This window comes from Amblyraja radiata, chromosome 18, assembly GCF_010909765.2.
Source record: "Amblyraja radiata isolate CabotCenter1 chromosome 18, sAmbRad1.1.pri, whole genome shotgun sequence".
In the NCBI taxonomy this organism is placed as follows: domain Eukaryota; kingdom Metazoa; phylum Chordata; class Chondrichthyes; order Rajiformes; family Rajidae; genus Amblyraja; species Amblyraja radiata.
In genome coordinates this window covers 14,819,270-14,846,672 of record NC_045973.1, presented here as the reverse complement: position 1 = coordinate 14,846,672, position 27,403 = coordinate 14,819,270, and the positions used below count along the sequence as shown (strand labels likewise).

The 27,403-nt window shown below is 39.6% G+C and overlaps 1 protein-coding gene across 6 annotated transcripts in view; it reads left to right on the top strand.

Annotated features, from left to right (window-relative positions):
* chl1 (cell adhesion molecule L1 like) overlaps positions 1–27,403 on the top strand; it is a 649,066-nt gene that overhangs the window by 246,409 nt on the left and 375,254 nt on the right. For 5 of the 6 annotated variants that reach the window (XM_033036736.1, XM_033036738.1, XM_033036737.1 and 2 more), the window contains exons 5-9: positions 2,772–2,789; positions 12,680–12,785; positions 15,288–15,481; positions 22,929–23,051; positions 26,474–26,644. In XM_033036736.1, the coding sequence (XP_032892627.1) occupies positions 2,772–2,789; positions 12,680–12,785; positions 15,288–15,481; positions 22,929–23,051; positions 26,474–26,644 (612 nt within the window). The remainder of the gene's footprint in view (positions 1–2,771; positions 2,790–12,679; positions 12,786–15,287; positions 15,482–22,928; positions 23,052–26,473; positions 26,645–27,403) is intronic. The other variant, XM_033036735.1, reaches the window with a different exon arrangement.

Here is a 27,403-nt window from a genome sequence, read left to right as displayed (position 1 = left end):
GAGACTTGATCCATTATTCAGGCTTTTAATGTGGCTGCTGGGTATGGCAGCATAAATGTTCATTAACAGGACGTCTTATATATGCAGTATAAAAAAAGATAGCTACATATAACGAGAAGAATAACTGATCAATTAATGAAGTGGCTGTCATTGTGCTTTAATAAATACAACATTACTGATAAGCTCGTCAATGTTTTACACGCTAATTGATGGATTTGCTGCTAATACTGTTTATGGTTTTCTTTTCAATTATTAAGCGTGTATATATGTGCAAGATAAATAAGATTCACAGGTGTGTGTATATAAGTAAAGGCCGAGAAAATTAGATATGATCAAGAATGTCAAAGATGTCCACCAGTTTACTTATTAAAATGTCCCTAATAAATAAATGTGTATAATAACTAACAAATCTTGTAAGAATGTTAAGTTGATTAATGATTCAACTGATTGCAATGTTGCATCTGATAAATCGAATTATTTGTGTGGTTCTATTACAGTGTAATTGGAGGAAATTAAATTAACTGTTGGCTATTAAATTGTCAGTTTAGATTGAACTAGCAACCTATATTTGACTGGATTTTCTTTCTGTGGTACAAAACAAGGACTCTATTGCAATATTTTATCCAAGTAAGTTTTAAATGTGGGGTTTAGAAAAGGCCAGACTGTTGGCACCAGAACTACCAATTCTGCCAGCAGCAACATATTTTTATATTGACGCCTGTTTAAGCGCAGCCAAGAAGTTCCAGCTTCCTGAACTTACCCTGTTAAAACCAATCCTATCAGCGTAGCAGTGAAATTGGGCACAACCAAACATATGAACACCAAGAAACAAAACATCATTTTGCTAGACTGCTTTCACACAACGAAGGAAGTAATGGCATTTTACAATAAGTAAAATAAAATTTATAAATCAAGGCATTTAGACATATTATTGACTGACATCTATTACAAACCCACTGACTCCCATAGCTATCTATACTACACTTCTTCCCACCCTGCTTCCTGTTAAGACTCTATCCCCTACTCCCAATTCCTCCGTCTACGCCCAGAATTCGGCTTTCCATCGGAGATGTCCTCATTCTTGAGGAAACGGGGTTTCCCCCTTTCCATTAAAGATGAAGCTCTCACTAAGGTCTCCCCGATATCCCGTAGCTCCACTCTTGCTCCCCCTCCCCCCATTCGTAAAAATGACAGAGTCCCACTTGTCCTCACCTTTCACCCCATCAGCCATCGCATACAGCATATAATCCTCCAACATTTTCGCCACCTCCAACGGGATCCCACTATTGGCCACATCTTCCCATCTCCTCTTCTTTCTGCTTTCCGCAGAAACCATTCCCTCCGCAATACCCTGGTCAATAGACAATAGGTGCAGTAGGCCATTCAGCTCTTCGAGCCAGCACCGCCATTGAATGTGATCATGGCTGATCATCCACAATCAGTACCCCGTTTCTGCCCTTTCCACATATCCCCTGACTCCGCCATCTTTAAGAGCTCTATCTAACTCTCTCTTGAAACAATCCAGATAACAGGCCTCCACTGCCTTCTGAGGCAGAGAATTCCACAGGCTCACAAGTCTCTGTGTGAAAAAGTTTTTCCTCATCTCCGTTCTAAATGGCTTATCCCTTATTCTTAAATTGTGGCCCCTGGTTCTGGACTCCCCCAACGATGGGAACATGTTTTCTGCCTCTATCGTGTCCAAACCCTTAATAATCTTATATGTTTCAATAAGATCCCCTCATTGATCCCCTCATTGAAGGTCAACTCATCGCTTCCCACCCAAACCACCCCCTCCCCAGGTATTTTCCCCTGCAATTACAGGGGATGCAACACCTGTCCCTTTACCTCCCACCTCGACTCCATCCAAGGACCCCAACAGTCTTTTCAGGTGAGGCAGAGGTTCACTTGCACCTCCTCCAACCTCATCTACTGTATCTGCTGTTCCAGGTGTCAACTCCTGTATATCGATGAGACCAAGTGCAGGCTCGGCGATCGTTTCTCCGAACACCACCGCCTTAACCTCCCTGATCTGTCGGTTGCTCAGCACTATAACTCCCCTTCCCTTTCCCAATCTGACCTTTCTGTCCTCGGCCTCCTCCATTGTCAGAGTGAGGCCGAGCGCAAATTAGAGGAACAGCACCTCATATTTCACTTGGGTAGCATTCACCCCAGCAGTGTGAACATTGACTTCTCTAACTTCATATAACCCTTGCTTTCCCTCTCTCTCTCCATCCCCTCCCCCTTCCCAGTTCTCCCACCAGTCTTACTGTCTCCGACTACATTCTATCTCTGTCCCGCCCACTCTCCTGATAACAGTCTGAAGAAGGGTCTCGACACGAAACGTCACCCATTCCTCTCCAGAGATGCTGCCTGTCCTGCTGAGTTACTCCAGCATTTTGTGTCTACCTTCGATTTAAACCGCCATCTGCTGTTCTTTCCTACGCATTTTTGAAATAATTTGTTCTTGAAAATGATACACTTAAATGCGACAATCCAAACATTGTACCACTTTATGTCATCAAATTGAAATGGTATCGTTTCTGCATGGCTAAACAAACACCATTTGAGACAATAAATACGTCTTTTACGATCTACAAGTATAAGTTAGCGTTATTTTTACATTTGCATATAACCTGCAAGTAATCAGTTGTCTTTTTGCATCGACTAGTTTTCATACTCAAAGCTTAGACATAATAAAGAACTGACTGGAGAATATGGAGCATGTAATAATTGTTGTTTTCATTTTCCCTTTGCTTTCCTTGGATATAAAGCTTTCATTCATGAAATAAGTAAGTTAACCTGTTGGAATTAAAGCATTTTGACTGTTTCTTTCAGTCCATTACATGGAGTACTTTGCAATCAGTTATCTGTTCATGGGTTGAAGCTCGACGTATAATCCATTTTCTTTATGAACTTTTATTCACAATAATTTTGTCATAACATTTCTGCACAATATGCTCACCTTTTATTTATAGGCAGCAGAAAAATAATGAATCACTGTTTCAGATTAATCAAGTCATATAACCATATAACCATATAACAATTACAGCACGGAAACAGGCCATCTCGACCCCTCTAGTCCGTGCCGAACACATAATCTCCCCTAGTCCCATATACCTGCGCTCAGACCATAACCCTCCATTTCTTTCCCATCCATATAACTATCCAATTTATTTTTAAATGATAAAAACGAACCTGCCTCCACCACCTTCACTGGAAGCTCATTCCACACAGCTACCACTCTCTGAGTAAAGAAGTTCCCCCTCATGTTACCCCTAAACTTCAGTCCCTTAATTCTCAAGTCATGTCCCCTTGTTTGAATCTTCCCTACTCTCAGTGGGAAAAGCTTTTCCACGTCAACTCTGTCTATCCCTCTCATCATTTTAAAAACCTCTATCAAGTCCCCCCTTAACCTTCTGCGCTCCAAAGAATAAAGCCCTAACTTGTTCAACCTTTCTCTGTAACTTAGTTGCTGAAACCCAGGCAACAAGTCAAGAGTGTTTGGTATGCAGTTTATAGCAACAACTGAACAATTAAATTCTTTCTTGCAGTAATCATGTGTAGTCTTTTCGCTGACTGGATAGCTCGCACCAAAAAGCTCTTCACTGTACCTCGGTACACGTGACAATAGTAAACTAAACTTTGTCTAATATATTAGACCAAAAAGCATAAAGTCCTTCGATTACCTAAATAGTAAGAATTCAGCTGAACCGGTTATTCACATCCAAATATGAACACACTGCATCTAAAGTAATGCGCAGATTATTGATTTTTAATTCAAAGGCACTGAATATTGAGGTTGTACATTGCAATAAAATGTTTATCTGATGATGGATTGCCCTCTCACCTCGAATCTCTTGCACTTCGATCTCCCAATAACTCTTTCTTTTCTGAGCCTCAGTAGTTTGAATTTACAATCCATTGCAATGTCGCCACTTCTAACTTGTTTCCTTCCGAAGAGATCAATGGCATGGTATTTCAATTCGTCTTTATTCCCTCTTACCTTTTTAAACTCTTGCAACTGCAATGTGACATTATATAACCACAATCTTCGATCTTTTTGACAACATTGGTGGCACAATGAGTTTTGGCACTTTTTAAAGTCCTTAATTTTAGAAGGTGAGAGCTGTGGATTACTAGAAGACAATTCCAGCACTCATTGTGCCCGGCATAGATAAGCAACTATCTTTAGCTATGACTGACAATATTTTTCAAAATAAATAGTAAATAACTTAAACCAATAAGTCTACTGTTTTAAACAGCTGATGAGACAATTTGCTTCATAGAAAATGCTCAGCGAAGATTTTGAGTCAGATAGAATTCTTCTGTCAACATTGACTCCTGTCAACATTGACTGATGTAATCCTTGGAATAGGTCAGCAAGGTTATTAATGATGCAGTGTAGAAGCTTGGAAGAAACCAAGCTGAAGTATAGGAATACCTGTCAGATAAATTAGATGCCAAAGGCAGTCGTGTTTTTGCATTTCTTTGTGATGTAAAATCTCTGAGGGTCCTGTACTCTCACTAATCAACATTGGAGAGTTGTGTTTACTTCTGTGAATGCCAAACATCAGAAATATGTCACATTAACGGATGCAAATGTATGACCTTCACGCCAGATGATTGACACTCGGCATTTTTGTAATGCTGATTGCAAAACACACAATGAAAATTCATCCAGGATTGAAATATGTTGCTCTGTTTGATGAAGTAATCTACTTAAGCTTAGAAATATAGTGACACTATTATATTACATCATTCAAAGCTGGAATTTCAAATAAAATCATCCAGAATTTGCTGTCATACAATAATTGAGAATAAAACATCCAAGTGGCAATTTCAAATGCAATTTTGTGAGAATAAAAAAGTGGAAACATCAAGATGATGGACCTGAAATAATGGCAGCTAAAATTCAAAGTAACTGTGTGTGAGGTGAATGTAAAATGGTTTTGTACGAATAATGAGGCAAGACAGCACTAAATAGAATTGAGGTTGATAGAGATGTAAAAAATGATGCAAGAAGGCAGTAGTGCATCTGGTGGAGCGGCCGCCTCACAGCACCAGAGATCTTGTTTTGGCTCCAGACTACAGGTGCTGTCTGTACGGAGTTTGCACGTTCTCCCCGAGACCGCATGGGTTTTCTCTGGGTGCTCTGGTTTCTTCCCACACTCAAAAGACATACGGGTTGTATGTTAATTGGATTTTGTTAATTGTAAAGTGTCCCTAGTGTGTAGGATAGTGCTTGTGTACGGACGGGGTTATCTCTGGTCGGCACAAACTTGGTGGGCTGAAGGGTCTGTTGCCATTCTGTATCTCTAAAATCTAAAGTCTAAATGCTCAACAAGACTTTAATAAAGCACAAAAGCTCCAAGGCTTTGCATTTTTAACTATGGAGTTCAAGATCTCTTTTGCTTTATTATCAACTTAGTTAACCTTACATTAAGTTGCTATATCTTTATGAATAATAAATTTGACCCTGGCTCGATTGTGTTCAGTTCTGGGCTCCACACATTTGGAAAGCATGTGAAAACTTTAGTGATTTGGAAGAGGCAATTGACTAGAATAACTCTCAAAGCTGCGAGATTATTTTTGTGGTTAAACTCGTGAACGTGGTAAGGTATGGCAGGTGCATAAATTATTTGACGTTCAGAATCATAATGGATGTGGTGGACTAAATAAATTGGATCTTCAGTCTTTTGCATGACAAGGGGGATAAAATATAGATTTAAGTGATTGGCAAATAAATCAGAGGTGCCTTAATGAAATAGTTTATTAATGTAATCAGCAGCTAGAACGCTGTCCCCATGCTGGTGGGTATACCAGCCAGTAGGCACACCAGCAAATAGCAAGTAGGACATTGGAAAACATTTGGAAAATAATATTGGGAAATATACTTGTGATTTGTTCTCACTGTCCAATGATCCTATGATTCTTTATCTGAAAAAATATAAAAACAAAACTCCAGTGAAATTAACAAATATTTTGTTGGGTCTGGGATTATGACTCAGTTGTGCTGTAGTTACGCACGATCTGCTGGATGAACTAACAACGATAGAATTGGCCCCTTAATTGTTGCATGTTTCAATGTTTGTCACAGTGCATTGTTATCGAGCTTTCCCATTCTATTTTGCAATCCCAATTGATGAATTACAATTACACTGATCTTTTCATAAGTATTTCATGAAGTTTCTTCTGATTCAGCTGCTAAAAAGTTCAGGAAATAACAGTAGACAGTTGGATGGCAAGGGGTAGAACATTTGCTGAGATATTGGATAACTTAGCAATGTTTTTAAGTGCAACGTGATTGAATAAAATTGATTTGTTATGGGGGAAAGGAAATCATTTTACTGTTCAGGAAATTTAAGCTGGTATTCCTGGCCATGATACATGCCAAATACAAGAGGCTGCAGATGCTGGAATTGAGTAAAGAAGAAACTGCTGAAGGAACTCAGTGGGTTAGGCAGCATCTGTGGAGGGGAATGGACACGACGTTTAGGATTGGCACCCTTCTTAAGATGCTCATCTGAAGAAGGGTCCCAACTCGAAACATTCTGCTCTTTAGCATAGAAACTTTGGATCCTTCCTGAATATTCCTTTGATTTGTTCTCACAATATGTCATAGACTCATACAGCCAAGGAATAGGCCCTTCGGCTCGCCAGTTCTATGGCAACCATCTGTGCCAATTCCGTTTGCCAACACTTGTTCCACCGACTTCTATGTCTTTGCGATTTAAGTTTTTATCGAGATATATTTTAAATTGTGAGTTTATCTGCCTCCACCACCAACTCCGGTCGTGTATTCCAGATTGCAGCTACTCTCTGGATGATTTTATTTTCCTTGGTCTCCCTTAGCCTAAGGAATCCAATTATGAGGTGGCCTCACTATGGGCACTGTATGAGCTGAGAGTGAAGGCAGAATGGCTGGGTATCCAGATAGAGAGAGGGAAGTAGTGTTTAAGTTCTGGGAGCATACCCTCACATAAATTCTGGGAGCCATCCTCCAATTTCCAGCTTTCTGAAGGCTAAGATTTTCCAAACCAATGGTAACAGTCCTTGACCTGTTTGCAGAGCTGCTGTCATGGCTACGGTATAAATTACATTGGATTTTATAGGATACATAGCATATGCAGCACATGGACAGACCTTTCACCGCTTTCACATGGTCATGGGTGTGGATGAGGTGCCAGGCAACAATGGACTACTGTGGGCTCCATCTATCCTTGGTCATCAGTACATTTGGTACCTCCAATTTCCCTCTCTCCTGATTCTCAGTCTGAAAAAGGGCTTCAACCCGAAACACCACCTATTCCTTTTCTCCAGACCTGCTGCCTGACCTGCTGAGTTACTCCAGCATTTTGTGTCTATTTTCAGTGTAAATCAGCATCTGCAGTTCCTTCCTGCACATGTGTCTAACCATACTGCAGGCTAATCAAATTGCTCAAGATTCTCACAAAGACCCCACTCCACAAACCCTGTTCTCAGACGGCAGATAATATGTGGAAACAGTCTGTCACCCTCACACCATCTATCTATGGTAGATTAACACTAAACTACACACACTAGGGACAATTTACACTCATATCACGCCAAATAACCTACAGACTTGTACGTCTTTGGAGTGTGGGATGAAACCAAAGATCTCAGAGCAAACTCACGGGGAGAACGTACCAACTCTGTACAGACAGCACTCGTAGTCGGGATTGAACCTGAGACTAAGGCACTGCAATGCAGCAACTCTACCGCTGATATCTACCTCCATGCCGCCATCAGTGCTCCAGGGGTTTCTCCAGGTGCTCCGTGGAATTTCCTCCCACACTCCCAAGACGTACAGGTTTATAGGTCAATTTGGATTCTGTAATTTGTAAATTGTCCCGAGTGTGTAGGATAGTGCTGGTGTACGAGGGAGATCGCTGGTCAGCATGGACTCGGTGGGCCGAGGGGTCTGTTTCCACACTTATCTCTAAAGTCTAAAACTCTTGTTTTGAAGTTGCATCCCTGAAACAATACATTAGACCTTGTGGGAACATTGAAAATGAGGTGGTCTCCTGACTAGGTTGCAGTCTCCTGGATAATCTGAAACAAGAGCATTCTGTGAAATTTTCCGGTGTCCACCAATAGTAAAATGATGGCTTCTTCCCTGTAGGAAGTTTGTCAAGTGGTCTGCTCAGAGTTCGGGTGTATGAGAGCATTTTTGGAGCATCGTCATCTGCTCAGCAAAATTCAAAGCAATTATGAACAGAGAGATAACAAAATAACTAAATTTCACTTTAAAATTTACAGCAGCGCATTTATCTAACAAAATGTGCTGACTTCATTTTTATGGCAAGAAGCTGCAATTACCAGTTATCTTCCCATCGAACCGAGCAAAATGACAGCCTTTTTCCAGTTAAACAGCTGCCCAATTGTGCAAATCTGGTGGTTCCTCTTCGACTATTTCTGCACGATAGAATCCATGAAGGCTAGAATCCCTCAATTTGATGAATCTCCTATCTGTCTCCCAATCACTTATGTCTGTGCAGGCATGAAATTTCATCACAGTATTCTTCAATGTGCATGACTGGAGATGATTTTAGGGTTATAGCTTGCTTTATTTCATGCAATCAGCCTGACCAGCACGTAAATGCAGCAATATAGCATTTTATTTGGAAGAGCTGCAATGAATCAGTGTTGAAAATTTGAGAATTTAAGTTGAGCTGACATTTTGCTAATATGTAATTTGAATCTGTTGTTTTCCCGAGTTTTATACCCACCTCACAATAGGCAGGTGGCATTGTGAAACCTGCATAGTGTGAAATTATTGCCCCCCATCTTGCCAGTTCAAACCTTTTTCGTGGCATAGTTACCCGTGGTCTGCTTGTGCCTGACCGCATTTGGAAGGGCCATCTTGCTGAGAGTTCTACGTGTCCTGTGGGCAGTGATAGGATATCAGGCGGCACAGTGGCACCGCGGTAGAGTTACTGCCCTACAGCGTCAGAGACCCGAGTATGATTAGAGAGAGAAAGTGGGGAACACCAAGGATGAAACTTACAACTAGCAAACATACGGTGTCAAGATGGTTGAGGGCACGAGCGATAGCTCAGATGAATGTGGTAAGAAACGACACAAGGGGTGATAGAATAGGGTCAAGGTATGAAGAGATAAGTTTGGTGGAGCAAGTTTAGGCAAAAATAATCAGTTTACCAGGTCAATACTGTTTGTGGACCTTGGTTAAGAAATTGCAGTATGGGGTTGGGGCACTTTTTTTCGGCTGGAGGCTGTGGATGGCCGATCTCCTGATGCGATGAGATCTATAATGGTCCAATTGACATTTATAAGCCAACTGCAGGGTGCTGGAATCCAAGCTGGGTGTTTCCCACAGTCAGCAAATGGAGCCCGTGAAGCTGGAATTCTTGACTCGATTCGATGTGAAAATGAGATAACATAGAACTGTGTAAGTGGAATATCGATGGTCGGCATGGACTCAGTGGGCCGAAGGGCCTGTTTCCACGCTGAAGCTAAAGATCGAGAAAGTTTGAGTGTAGGGTCATGGTGAAGAGAGGAGGCAAGGATGAGGTGATGGGTGAAGCTATTCGCACATTGATATTGTGGGACAAGTGAGGTATAGATATGAATGTACAGCCATATTCACCGACACCTAACTCGCTTCTGACCACACACTCTGGCAGCTAGGTCTGAAATGATCAGTGCTCTCTCCTTCTGACTACTGAGCCAAATGGGCAGAGCTTTGTCCTTTCTTAAGTCTGTTGTTCCTGCTAATACTTGTATTTTTTTGACCAGCCTCCTTGCAGCATTTTTACTCAAGCTGACAAAATATTATCACAAAGGCAGCTTAAATTTGCCTAATGATATACTGTGTTGAAGCACAGTATCGTCTTATAATTATATTATTGAAACTGTTAATGGAGGTTGCTGTCTAATTTATAATGTGGGTATAAATTGCAAGAGCAGAACATAATGTTTGAAATTATTTGTTTGTTATCTGGAATAAACAGTGTCAAGACAAGTGACAGTAATGGAAAACAAATTACTTCCAAATCACTGAGTTCTATTTTAGTCAATGAAATTAAATTTGGAGACACAATGAATGCAGATGCGAGAATTTTGCATAGTAAATAAAGTGCTGGAATAATTTGGCAGGTGCTGGAGTAATTTAGTGGAGTAATAAAGTGGAGTAATTTCGCTGGAATGATAAAGTGCTGGAGTAATTTAGCAGGTCAAGCTGCATCTATGGAGGAATTGGCGGGCGAGGGATCTGAAGAAGGGTCCCAACTTGAAACGTCGCCTGTCCATGTCCTCCGGAGATATTGCCTGACCCGCTGAGTTGTCTAGCACTTTGTTCTCTGCAAATGAATTATGAATGTAGGCACGATTGCAGAGCACATTTAGTTTTGCCATCTGCGGCAAATTTTCAGGTAAATCCAAAGTAGTAAAAAAAAATCTTCATAGTGTGCAAGTTAGACAGTAGCTAGAATAATGTATCCAGGCATGAGACAATTGTTATGCTGGAGTAACTAAGTGGGACAGGCAACATCTCTGGAGAGAAGAATGGGTGACGTTTCAAGCCCAAAGAAGGGTCTCGACACGAAAAGTCAACCTTCTCTCCAGAGATGCTGCCAGTCCCGCTGAGTTACTTCAGCACTTTGTGTTTATCTTCGATTTAAAAACAGAATATGAGTTCTACACATAAGACAATCATTTGTTGACTGAGGTACAGAGAAGTGCGATTAGGAACTCCACATCTGGAGTCCAAATTATGAGCAGTAATTGGCGGAACTAGGGCATTTTAACCTGAAAGTCAACAAACGGAAGCAATCTTATATATTATAAACAAATTATTGAGGGAATGGATAAAAGTAAACTAAATGTTGGTGTTACCGCTAATGCCTCATGCCTGGAATGTACAACGAGATGATCTCGGCCAGAAATGTCACCTAATCCTTCGCTCCATAGATGCTGCTTCACCCGCTGAGTTTCTCCAGCATTTTAGTCCACCAACGAGATGGTAAATGTTATCCAAAAGTTGAGGGCAGGAGATGTAAATTATTTTTTCCGATAACGACATAAGTGTGGAGCCAAAAATCGGCAAATAGGTCTCGACCCGAAACATCGTGTGTTCCTTTTCTCCAGAGATGCTGTCTGACCCGTTGAGTTACTCCAGCATTTTGTGCCTATCTTCAAAGAAAAATAATATATTTTAAAAATAGAACATAGAACAGTGCAGCACTGGAACGGGCCCTTCGGCCCACAATGTTTGTGTTGATCATGATGCCAAGACAAACTGATATCATCTGCTTGCACATGATCCATATCACTCTCTTCCTTGCACTTCCATGTGCCCATATAAAGCCTCTTCAATGCCAGTCTCGTATCTGCCGCCACCATTGCGCCTGGCAATGCCATCCAGACCCCCACTACCCTCAGTGTGAAAAAAACCTGCTTCGCACATCTCCATTCAACTTTCCCCCTCTCACCTAATAGTTGTGCCCTCTAGTGTTTGCCATGTCCACTCTAGGGAAAAGGTTCTGATTGTGTACCCTGTCTATTCTTTGCATAATTTTATATACTTCTATTAACTCCCTCCTCAACCTCTGACATTCCAGAGAAAGATGGTCTCTAAATATCTACTGAAACCTAATGATTTCTAAATATCTAAAATATATAATGATCGCTCTGGAATGCCAAATTGGTGGCTTACAATCCACCAAATGGCTTTCTTCATATAATTGTCTGGTGGTTAAACCTTGACAGTGCAGGTTACAAAATCATATATTGATTCACCAGAGTTTTGAAGGTGGGGGGGTGGGGGGGGTTCTAGAAACCTACAACATGATGGTGTGGAGTCCAAGATGTAGCATCACATTGTAATGATAAGAGTTAAGCCATTTAAGATTGAAAAGAAGAATTAGTTTCTCCACGGAGCAGTGAATCTATATAATTCCCTACCACAGATAATTGTTGAAGCTAAATCATAAAATATATCCTAGAAGATGTTAAGTATTGTTCTTGAGGTGAGAAGGATTAAGGAATATGGGGAGAAAGCAGAAACATGCAACTGAATTTGAATGATCAGCTGTGATCGTTTTCAATAGTAGAACAGCTCGAAGGGTCAAATGGCCTTGTCCTCATTTTTGCATTTCCTTTGAAACAAGTGTCATGTTCTTTATGCTCTTGTCAACTTCTATCAAGTGCTTATATTTATCTCAGTGTGCTGCGAGTATTTTCTGGATGAGCAGACACCAAAATGACATGTTTCCGTGAAACTTCTCTGTGGGAATCCTCGATATTAAAAATGAACCCAAATGAAAAGGAGGAATTTAAATTCTGCATGCATGGCAGTGAATAGTTCTGAGAAATATAGTAATCATAATATCACCAGCAGATCTTTCAAATTATTTTCATACAACTGGAAGTGGTAACTCTCAGAAATGGATTATTAAAAGTATTCATTACACAGACCTCATTACAGTGTTTCATCTTTGTGAACAGCTTCTACATCTTGACCTCAAATGCTTCAATTTTTCTCATAATTTTTTCTCATAATTAATCAGAATTTAGCTCTCATAAGCCTTTAAGAGAAGAATTACGGCTGTTAGTGTGAATGATTAATTGATTTTGAATTGTACTTCACCTCTTCACTTCAATCTAATTCATGTTTTACTTTAAAATATTTTTTTTCCAGTTCAGCAGCCTCCTACTATAACGGAGCAGTCGCCCAAGAGGCATGTTGTGTATCCGACTGATGATTTCATTATCAAGTGTGAAGCCAGAGGAAATCCAGCACCCCAGTAAGTATTGCCATTTGTGCCATGTAATACTGTTGCCGGAGGAAGCATTGATCACCTACCGAACAAAATGGTGCTTATAATATCTATTCACCTGGTTCATCTCCTTTGAATTGACTGCTATGGATGACGCTGAAGGTTTGTTGCAGAAGGTATTGCATTTGAAAGATTCAGGCCTCCCCACCACAACAAGGCTGCAATTTACTGAGATACCTTGGCTAAGATTGCAGCCTTGAGATGGAATGGAAGCTCGTGCTGTGCCGATGAATGTGAGAGTATTACACTCTTGAGTCCATCAACCCTATTTGAGTTATCCATGATGATAAGGTCTTGGTGGGGGTAGGGTGAGGGGGTAGGGGGGTAGGGGGGTGGAATATCAGACAAAGGGTGATCAACTCCAAACTCAAATTATTGTGGTTTATACTTGCCTTTTGGATTCATATTTATCTTGTGCAAAGGATCATGTTGATGTCAATGAATACTCAAATAAATCATAGGCCGGCATCTAATAAAGATTAAAAGCACATCAGAGCAGTACAATTCAGCAAATCCTCACAGTCAGATGGAAGACCAATGTGCAAGGGCCAGAGTCCTGCCTGAAGCTAGTACTGACACCTTGCTTCACCAGTGCTATCCTTTAAGCTCACAAGGTGGATGAATTAATATTGATATCCAAACCTAAGCATCAGTTGCCATAGGATGTTATAAGCAGTGACGGGTATTTAGAGTCTTTGCATTGTTCTCAATATATATTGCATTAAGGTACACAGATTTTAGGAGAAGCAAGATTTATCCAATGTGTAACTAAGGAAATCAAACATGGTATCAAATTCAGAAAAAAAACATACAATATTGTCAATTAGAAAAGTTTTGAAACCAGTAAAGGATTATTGAAGAAAAAGGTGAAAATGGATTGACAGTAATCTAGCCAGTAAAAATAAATCAGATATGTAATAAGTAATAGGAGCAGAATTAGGCCATTCGGCCCATTAAATCCACCCTGCCATTCAATCATGGCTGATCCATCTCTCCCTCTTAACCCCATTTTCCTGTCTTCAAGTGGATTCAACAAATACTTAGCAAGAAAGGTAAACACTGATTCCTTTAAAGGATGAGATGGAAGTGAATGAAATAGCAAAGTCTTTGAACAAATATTTTGTTTCTGGCTTGACTGAAAACACCACAATAATAGTTGAACATCTGGGGACAAAAGAAGAGGGAAGAACCTGAAACTGGAGCATAGATGATAGACAATGAATGAATGAATGAATGAATGAATGAATGAATGAATGAATGAATGAATGAGACAAAAGGCAGAACAATCTCCCGGATCTGAATGGCTAAATGTTAATTAAAAGTAGCTAATGTGGATGGGTGTCTTGTGAACTTCCATAATCCTGTATGTTCTGGAAAGATCAAATCAGATTGTAAAACCATAAATGTATCTAATCCATGCAGGAGAGTTGCGGGGAAGAAACTGGGGAACGGTTACTTTATTCTCACATGTACCTTGATGCAGTGAAATGCTTTGGTTTGCACACAATCTAGTAAAATAATACTATACATAAGCACAAATCATACATAAGTTTGCTGTGTGTCAGACGATGTATAGCCCGCTGTTGGCTTCTGTCGTCGTCCAACATGTTGACAGAATTGGTCGTCCGACGCGTCATAGAGTGCATCGTGTCGTCGTTTCCGGGGATCGCTAGGAGGAGGCTTCTGTCATGATCCCCATACATAAGTAAAGGTGTGCAATGACTATAATGTAAAAAAGTAGATATTTTCTGAGGCAGTACACAAAGTATCGTCACGTTTCCAGCGGCACCTTGTAGCTTTCTTCAAATGCTTCAAATATTGAGTCTTATCTTGGCCTCAAAGACCTGGTCAGTTGGGAAATCCAGGAAAATATTGAGATTATTACAATTGTAATTGTAGATGTCAGAAATTAATAATTGATGCAAAGAGTTGGCATGATTTTATTAAAGGGAAATTGTGTTTAATAAATATTTGCAAGTTTCTCAGAATGTAATAAAGGATGGACAAATGGGAGGCATAAATGGAGTCTATTTGGATATCCAGCAGTCTTTTGAAAAATATCATTAAAATGGCGCGTTTTATGACAGTCACCAAAAATGGGAAATTATTGTTGATAAGGATCAGTAGATAAGGTTCAATTATTGTTGACCCATATATTGTGTGCAGGGATTGTATAACATTGTACATATTTTTTATCTTTATTCTTTGCTGAATTTGTTTTATGTGATTTGATCTCACATTATTTTTCAGTGGAAATAAACTGAGTAGTGGTTTTCGGGAGTGACATTATTTACAGTAAACCGTTGCCCTTTTCAGCTTGGTGAAGTCGGATCAGCTTGAGGCATTTTAACATCGCTCTGTATATTTGCTGTGAGATCATTCTGGTCTGATATTGGAATGGATTTGTGATTCAAGAAGACATGGTATATATAAGATATTATAATAAAACTTCCCTCCTTTGTATTCTAGTTTTCGGTGGACCAAGGATGGCAAAGAATATGATCCATCACAGGACCCCAGAATGAATACAACTATAAACTCGGGGTCATTTGTGATGAAAAACAACAATGGCAATTTGAACACTTTTCAGGGAAAATATCATTGTTATGCTAGCAATGAACTGGGGACAGCAGTATCTGAGGAAATTGTTTTCAGCACTGCAAGTAAGTACTTCTAGATTTCAATGTTTGGCTTTGATTAATGGACTTGAAGCTATGACTTGTGAATTAGCATCAAGGATGCATATATGCTTTCTGCAACATTTTTTCCAAGACTAGCAGGAAATCTATGGGGAGTTTTGAGGAGCAAAGCAGCTCCAAAATAGCACATCAAGCATCAGAACCTGTGAAGTAAGGTCATAGTTTGTTGTGGAATCAGTCAGAGAGTTGAACAGCACAGACCTCCACCCTTGGGATCTTCATGTCCATTTCAGCCTTTTGCCCATCTGCACAAAGTAGAAAGTGCTGGTTGCTAAACACTTTAACTCCTTCCCCCATTCCCACACTGATCTTTCTGTCCTGGGCCTCCTCCATTGTCAGCGAGGCCCAGTGCAAATTGGAAGAACAGCACCTTATATTTCGCTTGGGTAGCTTACACCCCAGCGGTATGAACATTGACTTCTCTAACTTTGTGGCCCTTGCTTTCCCTCTCTCTCCATCCCCTCCCCCTTCCCAGTTCTTCGATCAGTCTTAGTGTGTCCGACTACATTTTATCTCTGTACCACCCACTCTCCTGACATCAGTCTGAAGAAGGGTCTCGACCCAAAACGTCCCCCATTCCTTCTCTCCAGAGATTCCACCTGTCCCGTTGAGTTACTTCAGCATTTTGTGTCTATGCACAAAGTACTCAGCAGTTTACCTGACAGGTAGCTATGCTTCCCAGCCACTGTTAATGACAGACAAACCAATGTGCCACATCAATGTACTTTGACTTCAAAGAAATGACACATATGATAGTCCCAGCTGGAGAAGCACAAGAATACCTACATGCTTTAAATGCTTAAAATACATGGGTATAATTGCACACTGGAGTAATTTCCAAGCTTTGGGTTTGCTGATCTCAGACTAGAATTTCTGGACTCGGGAAGCAGAGTTATCCCCATGGTATATCATGGCATATGAAAGCTCCCCATATCTTCAGCACAGACATAGGGAGATATCACAGCATCTCCCCATGTTATGAGATGCTATGATCTTGCAGCATCTCAGGACTAGCTCTGAGATGTTACAAGTTCTTTGTTTATTCCAAATGGAATAAGCAAAGAACTTGGAACAACTTAGAGCTAATGTGCGAAATACTTGTTGAATAAAAATTAACAATGATGACCTGTGTATTAATCATAAGGATAGTCTGTACAGCTTGTATGTGCTTACTATTGCTGTTCCACGCAAAAACAGGTCCCACATCCCAAAGTCATGTAGACTGGGTGGTTAATTGGCTACTGCAAGTTGCTCCAAGTGTCTATCTGGGGAAGGTGGGAGGGGAGATGATGGGAATGTAGGAAAAGAGTTCACTGGTAACATTTGTGGAAAAATGCTCAAAGAGTTGTTATATTCTTAAAGGGTCAAATGACAACATCCTATGTGATAGGAAAATATGACCATGGCCAAAATGCCCTTCAAATATAGGTGGTAAGCCATTTTATTGAACTGTTGTAGCCCTGGTAAAAGTGGTGCTGCAGTGTTGTTGAGAGGCATTATGTTCAACACAGACATTGTGGGCTGAAGGGCCTATTCCAGTGCTCTACTATGTTCTATCAATGTTTAATGTGTTTGTGGAAGTAGAAAGATACTTGCATTAAATGTATACAGGATGACTCTCATGTCCATGCTGATATGGATAACAAAACTGTCTGCCAATATTCTTGCGAAGCCGCTTGGCCTATAAAGAGTTAACACTGTTGTAAAATAATGGTGGAAAGAACAAGGGAGATGCAATGGTTCCATCATTCTTGGAATCTTTCATCCGTCCTTACATCTTCATTGTCATGTTAAACAAAGATGTAGCCCATTGAAAGACGATGGAAGCAACATATTCTTTCTAAACATGTAGGAGGACAATGGATAGGATTTTCTCAAAAGAATTTAGATGCACCGACGTTTGATAACAGGTTGGTTGAATCTGGGAGATTGATGTGAGCTTATCTTTTACATGTTGGAGCAGTGTATATGAATGGCAGAGGGTCTTGGTGAGTTATCTATTAATCTTGAAAAAACTAGTTCAACACCACTGTTGCATTTAATTACATTGAAACCAGGAAATTTAGATTCAAGTTATCAGTTTTAATACAGACATTTGGGAGGCACTGTGGCGAAGCGGTAGAGCTACTAACTGCCTTACATCGTTAGAGACCCAGGTTCGATCCTGACTCCGGGTGCTTATCCGTATGGAGTTTGTACGATCTCCCCGTGACCTGCGTGAGTTTTCTCTGAGATCTCTGGTTTCCACCCACACGCCGAAGACGTAACTTTGTAGGTTAATTGGCATGGTATAAATGTTTAGATGTAAAATTGTCCCTAGTGTTCAGTGCGGACTGGGTGGGTCGAAGGGCCTGTTTCCACGTTATATCTCTGAAACTAAAATAAGCTAAAAAGCTAAAGTGTAAGTATGCATAACAAGAAAATGCATGTAATTTTCTTGTAATTTCCATGTTTATCTTTTCATTTTTGCAATTCCCAAGTACGATGTGATCTGAGTTCCACTTGAAATGTCACGCTGAGCATCTGACAGGCCTGAGTAAAGTACTGTTGTATATCAATAGAATATCCAGCAAACCATCTGGGAATGTTCAGGGCCAAATATTGAATTGTTTTTCTGTTGATGGCACTACAATTTGTGCCAGCAGACAACCAGCAGCCTGTTAAAGTTACAACCGAACCTATAATGAGGGAGGTTTGTGTGTTAATGTAAGCGTGTCAAAGCAAACTCCTTCTTGGCCTGTGTGTAGTGTTCTAGTTGGCATCATTGCTCCGGTCTACCACAGGCATTTACTTGTGTGACCTGCTGTTCTTTATTGTGAATGAATCCGAGTAGTGTATGAAGTAATATATTGACTTGCTCTTATCGATACATGTATTTTTGTACGAAAAGGTAAACAATATCATAAATCATTGATCAGTATAATAAAATTAATCCTATTCATTTAAACTACTAAATTCATTTAAAGGCCATTTGGTGTAAGGCAACGGTATTTAATTATAACTGAAATCATCACCACAGCACTCAAAATGTATCCAAATTTGTATTTTTATGGTTCACTGTTTCTGTCAATGTAAAGGACTAGTCAGTGATGGAGACGTGAGCCAAAAAGCAAATGCAAGCACAATGGACTGAATCACCTTCTATGCAGTATCTTCCTAGGATTCCATGAATTGTAAAGGATATTTGTAAGGGTAGATCCACTGATGTTTTAATTTGTGAGAATTCAGAAAAAAATGATCACATTATATTCTTCATTAATCAAATGATAGCAAATATTCTGCTTTGTTTAAAATTCTGTCTTGGCTTCCTGCGATCACTCCATTCCTGTCCAAGGAAGCAGATGGTGATTGTGTTTCCCCAGCCCTCTGCTGATGGTACGATTATCTGTTCGATATACACGCTCCAAAGTGACTTGTCCTATCAATTCAACTTCTCCCTGCAGTGCTTGAAGTAGCTGATCCCCGCTTGCTGGTAAAGGTGATTGGCAATTCACCAAAATGGAATTGCGAGTCAGAGATTAAACAAAGCCCTAAACATTTTTGGATTTAAATGATTTTATGACTGCCAGAACTCAAAAAGAAATTCCGCAGGGCAACATGGGTAACAATTTTTTTTCTAGAACTGATCACAAATAGAAAATCTTGATTTGGATTTCACCCAAACCAGCATTTAATATTTGAGATTTTCATTGACGAATAAGAGTGTGGAAATATAATGCTGTGAAGTAAATGCTGGGCAATATTTTCTGCTCTACATGAAGTTGAAGCACATTTCAATTTATTCCTGAATATGTTTATCAGCACGAAGTGTTCAGTGTTAGATAACACCATTCAGGGCACAACATTATGTATTTAATTTGAGGGTGACTGAGCGCGTTGATTTGGCAATTAAATGTTCATGGATAAATATTATTATACTGAGCTGTTGATGTCAAAGGCAAACTTTTGAGCTTTTGTTCCATTCTGAATGTTTTTATCCTCTTTAACCAGTAGATTGGAGGGAGTTGTAATAATATCTAATTGCACTTATAGCATAGAATCATAAAGTGTTTACAGCACAGAAGGAGGCCATTTGGTTCATCCTGTCAGTGTTAGCTCTCCACCAGAGGTAAATTGTGCATTTAACACAGAGATATTCCAAGTTAAATCCTATTGCACCAGTTTTCCAGATGAATCTGATTGTACTTTTCGAGATAAATTTAACTTGCCTTTATTTTTAACTTAGAGTATTTTTGGTTTATGCAAAGGGCAGAGAGCACATGCCCAAGTACAATTTAAAATTTTAAATCGCCTTTCTCCCTTGTGTCTTCTTCCCAATGTCACACCTTGAAAGCAAAATGCGTGCTATCCCATAATTCCATGAAAATAACTATGACCAAAACTTAGAAACCCAGTCTCTCTTGAGAGAGCCAGCCATAAGTGTGTGCTATTGCAGTCTTTTCCATGGCATACACGGATGAAAGAACTATAATGATTACCTCGACCAACAAGGAAAAACTATCAATGTGGATTTCTAATTATGGGAAAATATCCTCTGATGAGATACTTCAGCTTCAACTGCCCACTTCTAGAGATTCAGAAAGATCTAAACAGAAAATGCCGGAAGGTCTCAGCAGGTCAGGCATGCATCTGTCGAGGGAATGGATAGGTAACATTTTGGGTTGGGACTCTTCTTCAGACTAATTGGGCTGAAGAAGTGTCTTGGCCCAAAGCCGTGCCTGTCCATTCCCTCTACAGATGCTGCCCGATCTGCTGAGTTCCTCCAGCGTTTTGGCTTGTTCAAACTTCCAGCATCTGCAATTCCTTGTGTCTCCAAAAACCTTTATGTCGGATGGAAAACTTACCATGTCAGCATTGAAAGGGTACGTGTAAATAGAAAATCAGAAGGAAAGTTAGTAGTTCATTTAGAAGATACAATGAAGAAGTCCATAGGTGCAAGAACTTGGATCTGATCAATTTTACGAAGCTTTTATTTTCAACGCCAGGTCACACTAGTGACCTGTGTGGTGCAGACCTCTCTCACAGCCACCTGCCAATGTTGACTGCTTGGTGCCACAAGGGTCTCCCCTCACCTCACCCCTCACCCCAACCCCTCATACAAACAGGGAAACATTCTTCTTGCAGGTGATGTGATCCTTCTGCGTCTCCAAGATCTGGGACGTGCTCCCTTCCCTCCTTGCACTGCCTCGTGTAGCCCTGTGGTAGTGATCAGAATTTACCATTTGCTGGGAATGTTACACGTTGGTGGCTTTAGTGATTAAGTAGTGGGTTTGCCCATTTGCCTCTAAATGTCAGCAGCTGGATGAAATTTGAGTTTTCAGATATACTGCTGTTTTTGGTGTGGCAATTATATATATCCCAATTAGCAATGTACTAATTTCAGAACAAGAAGTATAATTGAGATGAACTGCGGTGCGAAATATATTTGTTTCTGCTAAATTTTGCTCTAAACAGAGCATCTACTTGTCCACGCTAGGTAATGTTTCTACCTCCGTGTAGGTTATCTTCCCACACTCCAAATACGTACAGGTTTGTAGGTTAATTTGCTTGGTAAAATCGTAAATTATCCCTAGTGTGCATAGGCTAATGTTAGTGTGTGGGGATCACGCATTGGCATGGACTCAGTGGACAGAACGGCCTGTTTCTGCGCTGCACCTCTAAACTAAACTAAACTAATTCCGATATACTGAATATTTCTGTAATCTTCATCAGTGTATTTTTAATTGGGATTTTTCCTGCCAAATTTTGATCTTTGTAATTAGTTAATATCTATTTGTTTGTTAAAATGATAATGGAAAATTAAATGCATTTCCATTTCCGGTCAATAGTAACAATAACAAGTACTTCATGTTTGCAGGAGTAAATACCTTTCTCCCCTACTTAATGACAAGCTTAATTCTAACCTTAGCAGGATAATTTTCTTCCATTCCCACATTAGTGTTGTGTATTTAAGTGTGAATTAGTTTGAATGGTGAAAGATTTAGAGGGAATCATATCCTATTGTCTCTCACCCACTGGGACATGGATTGGAATCTCTGTGAACCATTATTTTTCAGAAAACTCTTGAAAAGAAAGAAACATGTGCCTGGGCAGGATTTAACAAGCAACAAAGAAGTAAAAGTGTTGAGAATGAACCTGCTGTTACGGCATTCTCAGCTCTTTTAAGTTTCAATACTATTTGCTGCTTTATGCTTGTGCAGTGAAAAATTACGTCAACTATTTGGAACTGATAAATTTGTTTCCCCTCTTAACTTCAGCAATACCAAAACTTATATTTTTGCACTGTATTTTTCTTTCACTGTCTTGTAGAATTTAGGACTCTTTTATTTGTCTTTGTATTTTGCATTTGCGCTTAATCTTAGAAAAAATATTCTTTAAGGACCATGCTGTTTCGTTATAGGTAGCTATATGTCACTCCATTCCACATCTATGGCATTTTTAACAGTCTGAAGAAGTGTCTCAAACCAAACATCACCCATTACTCTATCCAGAGATGATGCCTGTCTCACTGAGTTACTCCAGCATTTTGTGATTATCTTTTCCATTATCTGTATACCTCTCCTTCCTCTAGTAAGAATCTTTTTTCAATCAAACACCTTGTTATGCAGCTTACTTTCAGATTTGGTTTGATGTTCTCCATTGTGAAAAGCATTTTAACATTAAAAGCACTGTATAATTGCAAGTTGTGGTGCTGCATTGTAACAGTTTGTTTAAGTGTCAACCTCTTTGTATTTCCCTGGCATCGCACTTCTCCTTCTGCCTATGTGAAGTGCCGTAGGACCTCAAGAATGTGATTACTTTATAAGTACACGTTGTGGATGTATTCAAAGGTTACAAAGGAAACATACAAGTTTTTTTAATGACTTCCATCAACAGTAAACCTGAATTATTCATTTACAAATTTTTAACATGCAGTGACTAGAAGAAAGGGGTGTGCACACAGAAATAGAACATTTGCAAATCAAATCAAATTATCCAGAACAGCTTTCTAAAATATGCTGCTGCTTTTCAGATGGCAATATACAAAAAAATTGAAAAAGGATAATTTGAACAAAATCTTTGTAGCTTTTCAACTTAAAGAACATTACAAATAGATCCTCTTAATTACAACGAACAAGAAATTATTGGCTACCCAACAATTTCTATTGCGGCATCAAACTGTGCCTTAACTATGTATCTGGATGCAGCGAGCTATAACATTAATGTGTAGAAGAATGTGAATCTGTAAGTTGAACAGTTCGCCATTGATTTCTATTCAGGTGCATATTTTGTTTTTCATTACCTTTGCCTTGTGCCTCATGCTGAGTTCTGTGTCTGTTTCCTCTCATATTCTATATTTGGTATACGAAATGTGCATTTTTAAAATTATATTTCATGACAAATAACATTGAATAATAATTTGTTTTCACAGCTATCCCCAGATTCCCTAAGGAGAGCATGAAACCCATTAAGGTGGAGGAAGGGGAGTCTGTGGTGTTACCATGTAACCCTCCCAATGGGCCACCACCATTAAATATTTATTGGATGACCAGCAGTAAGTACAGTCTCTTATTTAATGATAACAGATTCTATAACCGGTTGCTCAACTAAATTGTTAAATTCTATCTGCTTACCATCTGGCAATTATATTTAAAAAAAATTTTGGCCAATTGGGCATTCTTGCCCATGTGAAATTTTTGCGGATGTCATGAATAAAATAAAAGCCACGTAAAAGGAAAAGGCTGAAGTCTAATTGCTTTCCATTTTGCAATCGTTCTCACGTCATTATAAAATCATATTACTCTTCTGAAGCAAGTAAAATATTACAATGTAGATATAGGGTAAAGTCAGGTTAATAATTTGAAGTGAATTATGAGGGCATAAGTGGAAATTAACATGATTTAAAGGTAAAATGAAAGAGTCATGAATATATGGAAATATCTATCAGACAGCCCCCACTGCTACACACTCTGTGCTTTGTGTGGACAGCTGCCTCACTCAGCAAATTGTGAAGTTACTGGGAATTGAGAGCAGTTCCTATACTGAACTGCTGTTATTTCCATGTGGAAGTGCCACCAAATTCAGGATGAGTGCAAAGAGAGGTACTGAAATTGTATGGTGCTCCCTAACTGTTTTTCTAACTGCTCTCCAATTTTGATGAGGATTGACTTGTTATGTTTGATTTGTTCTAATTAACTCAGTGGAGCACAGTAGCGCAGCTGGTAGACCTGCAGCCTCACAGTACCAGAGACCAAGCCAAACTTTGGATGCTGTCTGTGTGCAGTTTGCATGTTCTCCCTGTGACCCTCGGATGCTCTGGTTTCCTCCCATATCCCAAAGATGTGTGGGTTTGTAGGTTAATTGATCTCTGTAAAACTGCCCCAAGTGTGTGGGGAGTGCATGACATAAATCTAATGTGAATGGATTGATGGTTGGCATAGACTGAAGGGCCTGTTTTCATGCTGCATCTTTAAACTAAATAAACATTTTTATCCTTTAAAAAGTAATTCTATAATCTTCATTTTCTTTAATTATGTACTTTTTTAAAGTTGTTTTATTGCTTTTTATAGTTTTGAATGTTCCTGGATGATTTTAAATCTTTTCTAATGTCAAGGCCGTTCATAGTTTGATAGCCTGACATTCTGCTATTCAAGCAGCATGACATGAAACTGTATAAAACCTTTCTGCAGCAATAGCCCTTGCCATTTAGTATGGGGTCTGAAATTCTCAATCTTCTACTACACTCCCTACACACTCTTGACTATGCAGCCCAAATTAGCTCTAACTCTATCTACTAGTTTGCAGACAACACCACTGTAGTGGGCCGACTCATGAAAAATGATTAGATAGAATACACGAAGGAGATGGAGGAAACATAGAAACATGGAAACATAGAAAATGGGTGCAGGAGTAGGCCATTCGGCCCTTCGAGCCAGCACCGCCATTCAATATGATTATGCCTGATCATCCAAAATCAGTACCCCGTTTCTGCTTTCTCACCATTTCCCTCGATTCCATTAGCCCGATGAGCCATATCTAACTCCCTCTTGAATACATCCAGTGAATTGGCCTCCACTGCCTACTTAGTAACATGGTGTCAGGACAATAACCTCTCTCTCAATGTCAGCAAGTCAAAGGAGCTAGTTATCGACTTCAAGAAACATGGTGGACTACATGCCCCAATCAGCATTAAAGTTGCCAAAGTGGCAATGGTTGACAACTTCAAGTTAGTTGGCGTTAATACGGTAAACCCTCTTTTTTACCAACCCCTTTCTAATGGCCACTTCCAGCCCCGGCCGGACCTTCCTTCACCCACCACACAGTCCATTCCATTTGAGGAGGCCTCCCCCCCGCTAATCTGGCATGGCCCAACTTGCCCACTCCGACCAACATCTCCCATCTACACTAGTCCCACCAGCCTGCTTTTGGCCCATATCCCTCCAAACCTATCCATGTACCTTGTGAGTTACTCCAGCACTTTGTGTCCTTTTGTGTATTAAAGTTCATCTTGTCCGTTATAATGAGGTTTACTGAATTATCAACGATCTCTCGTCAACCAACCATATTAATGCAACAGCTATGAAGGCACACCGATCCCTCTACTTCCTGAGAAGACTGAGGACATTTAGGATATGACTCTTACAAAGTTCAACAGATGCATCATAGAAAGCTTATTGTCGGGTTCCATTACAGCTTGGTTTGGGAGCTGCTCTGTTGATGTAACACATGCCATCACAGAGACCAGACTCCACCTACACTTCAGACTGCCTTGGAAAAGAGGCCAACATAATCAAAGATTGTCCCACCCCAATCATTCCTCCTTCTCCCTGTTCCCTTGAAAGTGTGCAGCACCAGACTTGGGAACAGCTTCCTCCCCTCAGTTATCAGGCTCCTGAACGGTCCCAATAAGCTATGATACATCCAATTCACTTTCCCCACATTGTAGACATTAGACTTTGTTCATGGAGCTGATGCGCTACGATGCTGAGAACTATATTCTGCATTCTGTATCTTCCGCTTTGCTATATCTATTGTACTTTAGTTAAACTTGCGTGTATTAATGTATGGGACGTCTGATCTGTTTGGATATCATGCAACAACGCTTTTCTGTGTACATGTGACAATAGTAAACCTACAAGCATGTTAACTTGAGAGAGGTCATCGGCAGGTGTCAGCATCATGTTATGTCTCAAGATGCAATTATCATTTTGAAGGTTTAATAAATTATTATGTCGATCAATTTCAAAGTTTCTGCTGAGCAAAGTTTGCTATTCAAACAGCATGTGTTTGCATTTTGTAATACAATATTAAAATTACCTCCATGATGAAATTCTCTGAAGAATTGACAGCAATTAGGAGAGGTAGTTGCTTAGTGCAATTTTATCTTTCATTAAAAATATACATTGATTATTTACCTTTTTTGGTGTTCCTGTCTACTGCAAATATCAAACAAATGATGTGAATCTCATTTTTTCCATTTGTAAAACCCCTGTGATTGTTCATTGTGGTTTATGTGCATTGCCGAAAGAGTTGGCACACCAATGGGAAATTGACTATTTAGCCTAGTGCTCCCTTTCTTAAATTCCTTTCACTAAATAAATAACGTATTAAAATGTGCTTTGCTACACCTATGAGAATAATTGCATGAAAAAAAGGTAAAGGGGAAGAGTTATGAGTTTTTAATTAATTTCTGTTGACATTCACGGCCTACATTATTTATGGAATCAGTCATTTGAATGAATCTTAAATGAGTTGGAATTATTAATTATCAATCCAAAGGCAAAATATGACAGATGCTTAAAAATCTTTAATAAAAGCAGGAAGTTCTGGAAACATGTAGCTGGCTAGACAACAATTGTGGAGAGTGAAACAGGATTAATGTTTCAAGTCATTAACTGATTGTTAGTAAGATTTAGTTGCGAAATCAATCGGTTTAGTAAAGATTAGACTATAATGATAGTCTGTTTTGTTTTTCAGAGATACAACGCATCCAACAGAACAGCAGAGCATCCCAAGGACTTAACGGAGACCTTTACTTTTCAAATGTGCAGTTAACTGACAGTCGGGATGACTACATTTGTTTTGCCCATTTTTCCAGAACGAGAACAATTGCCCAGAAAGAGCCGATCAGCCTGATTGTTACAGCCTGTAAGTTTCACTTCTTCTGGTAACTGGAAAAAAACAAGTAGCAATATATAGTGGTAACATCTCAATGGATATGGCTGTGGAGAAATACATTGGGAACAAAAACAATGTAAGTGAATGGCAGTAGTTGGGTCAATTTAGTGGAATAAAGATGAGGAATGTTAATTTACATAATTTTAATTTGCATTTTGGGCGCTTGGTTGTTGCTGACATCTTGTGGATCTGTTGAAGGATCCATCATGAGTGCTTTACTTTTCTCTCAGCTGCTCCTTTCTTCAGATGCACTGGTCATTATATTCAACCCTTCCTTCCTTCTGACCAGCACTGTGTAAAATACCTACTCCTGGTGGAGTAACTTTGGTGTTTCTGGGTTGCATTTCACTTGACGAGAGTCCATGTCAACCTTTGCCTGAAGTAGGAAGAAACAATTCTAAAAATCACCTGGACTAGGAACCTCGGGTCCCTATATCAGCAATTCCAGGTTTTTCTCTCCAGACCTGAGAGAAAGAAACACAAGCCCATAACTTGTGTAAATATAACTTCTCTGCTAAAAGTACCAATATTAATCCATGTGTACAGTTTGAAATTTTTGTGCAACCCACAGTCCAGAATGTATCGCGCAGTATCTTAGACTTGACAATTTAGTTATTTGCCATTCGGGCAACCTTCACAAACTGAAGATCTTGTCCTATCTTGGATAGTTTCAGGGAATTAAATGATTATTTATTGCTATCATATCATGATGTTTATTACTTTCAACTG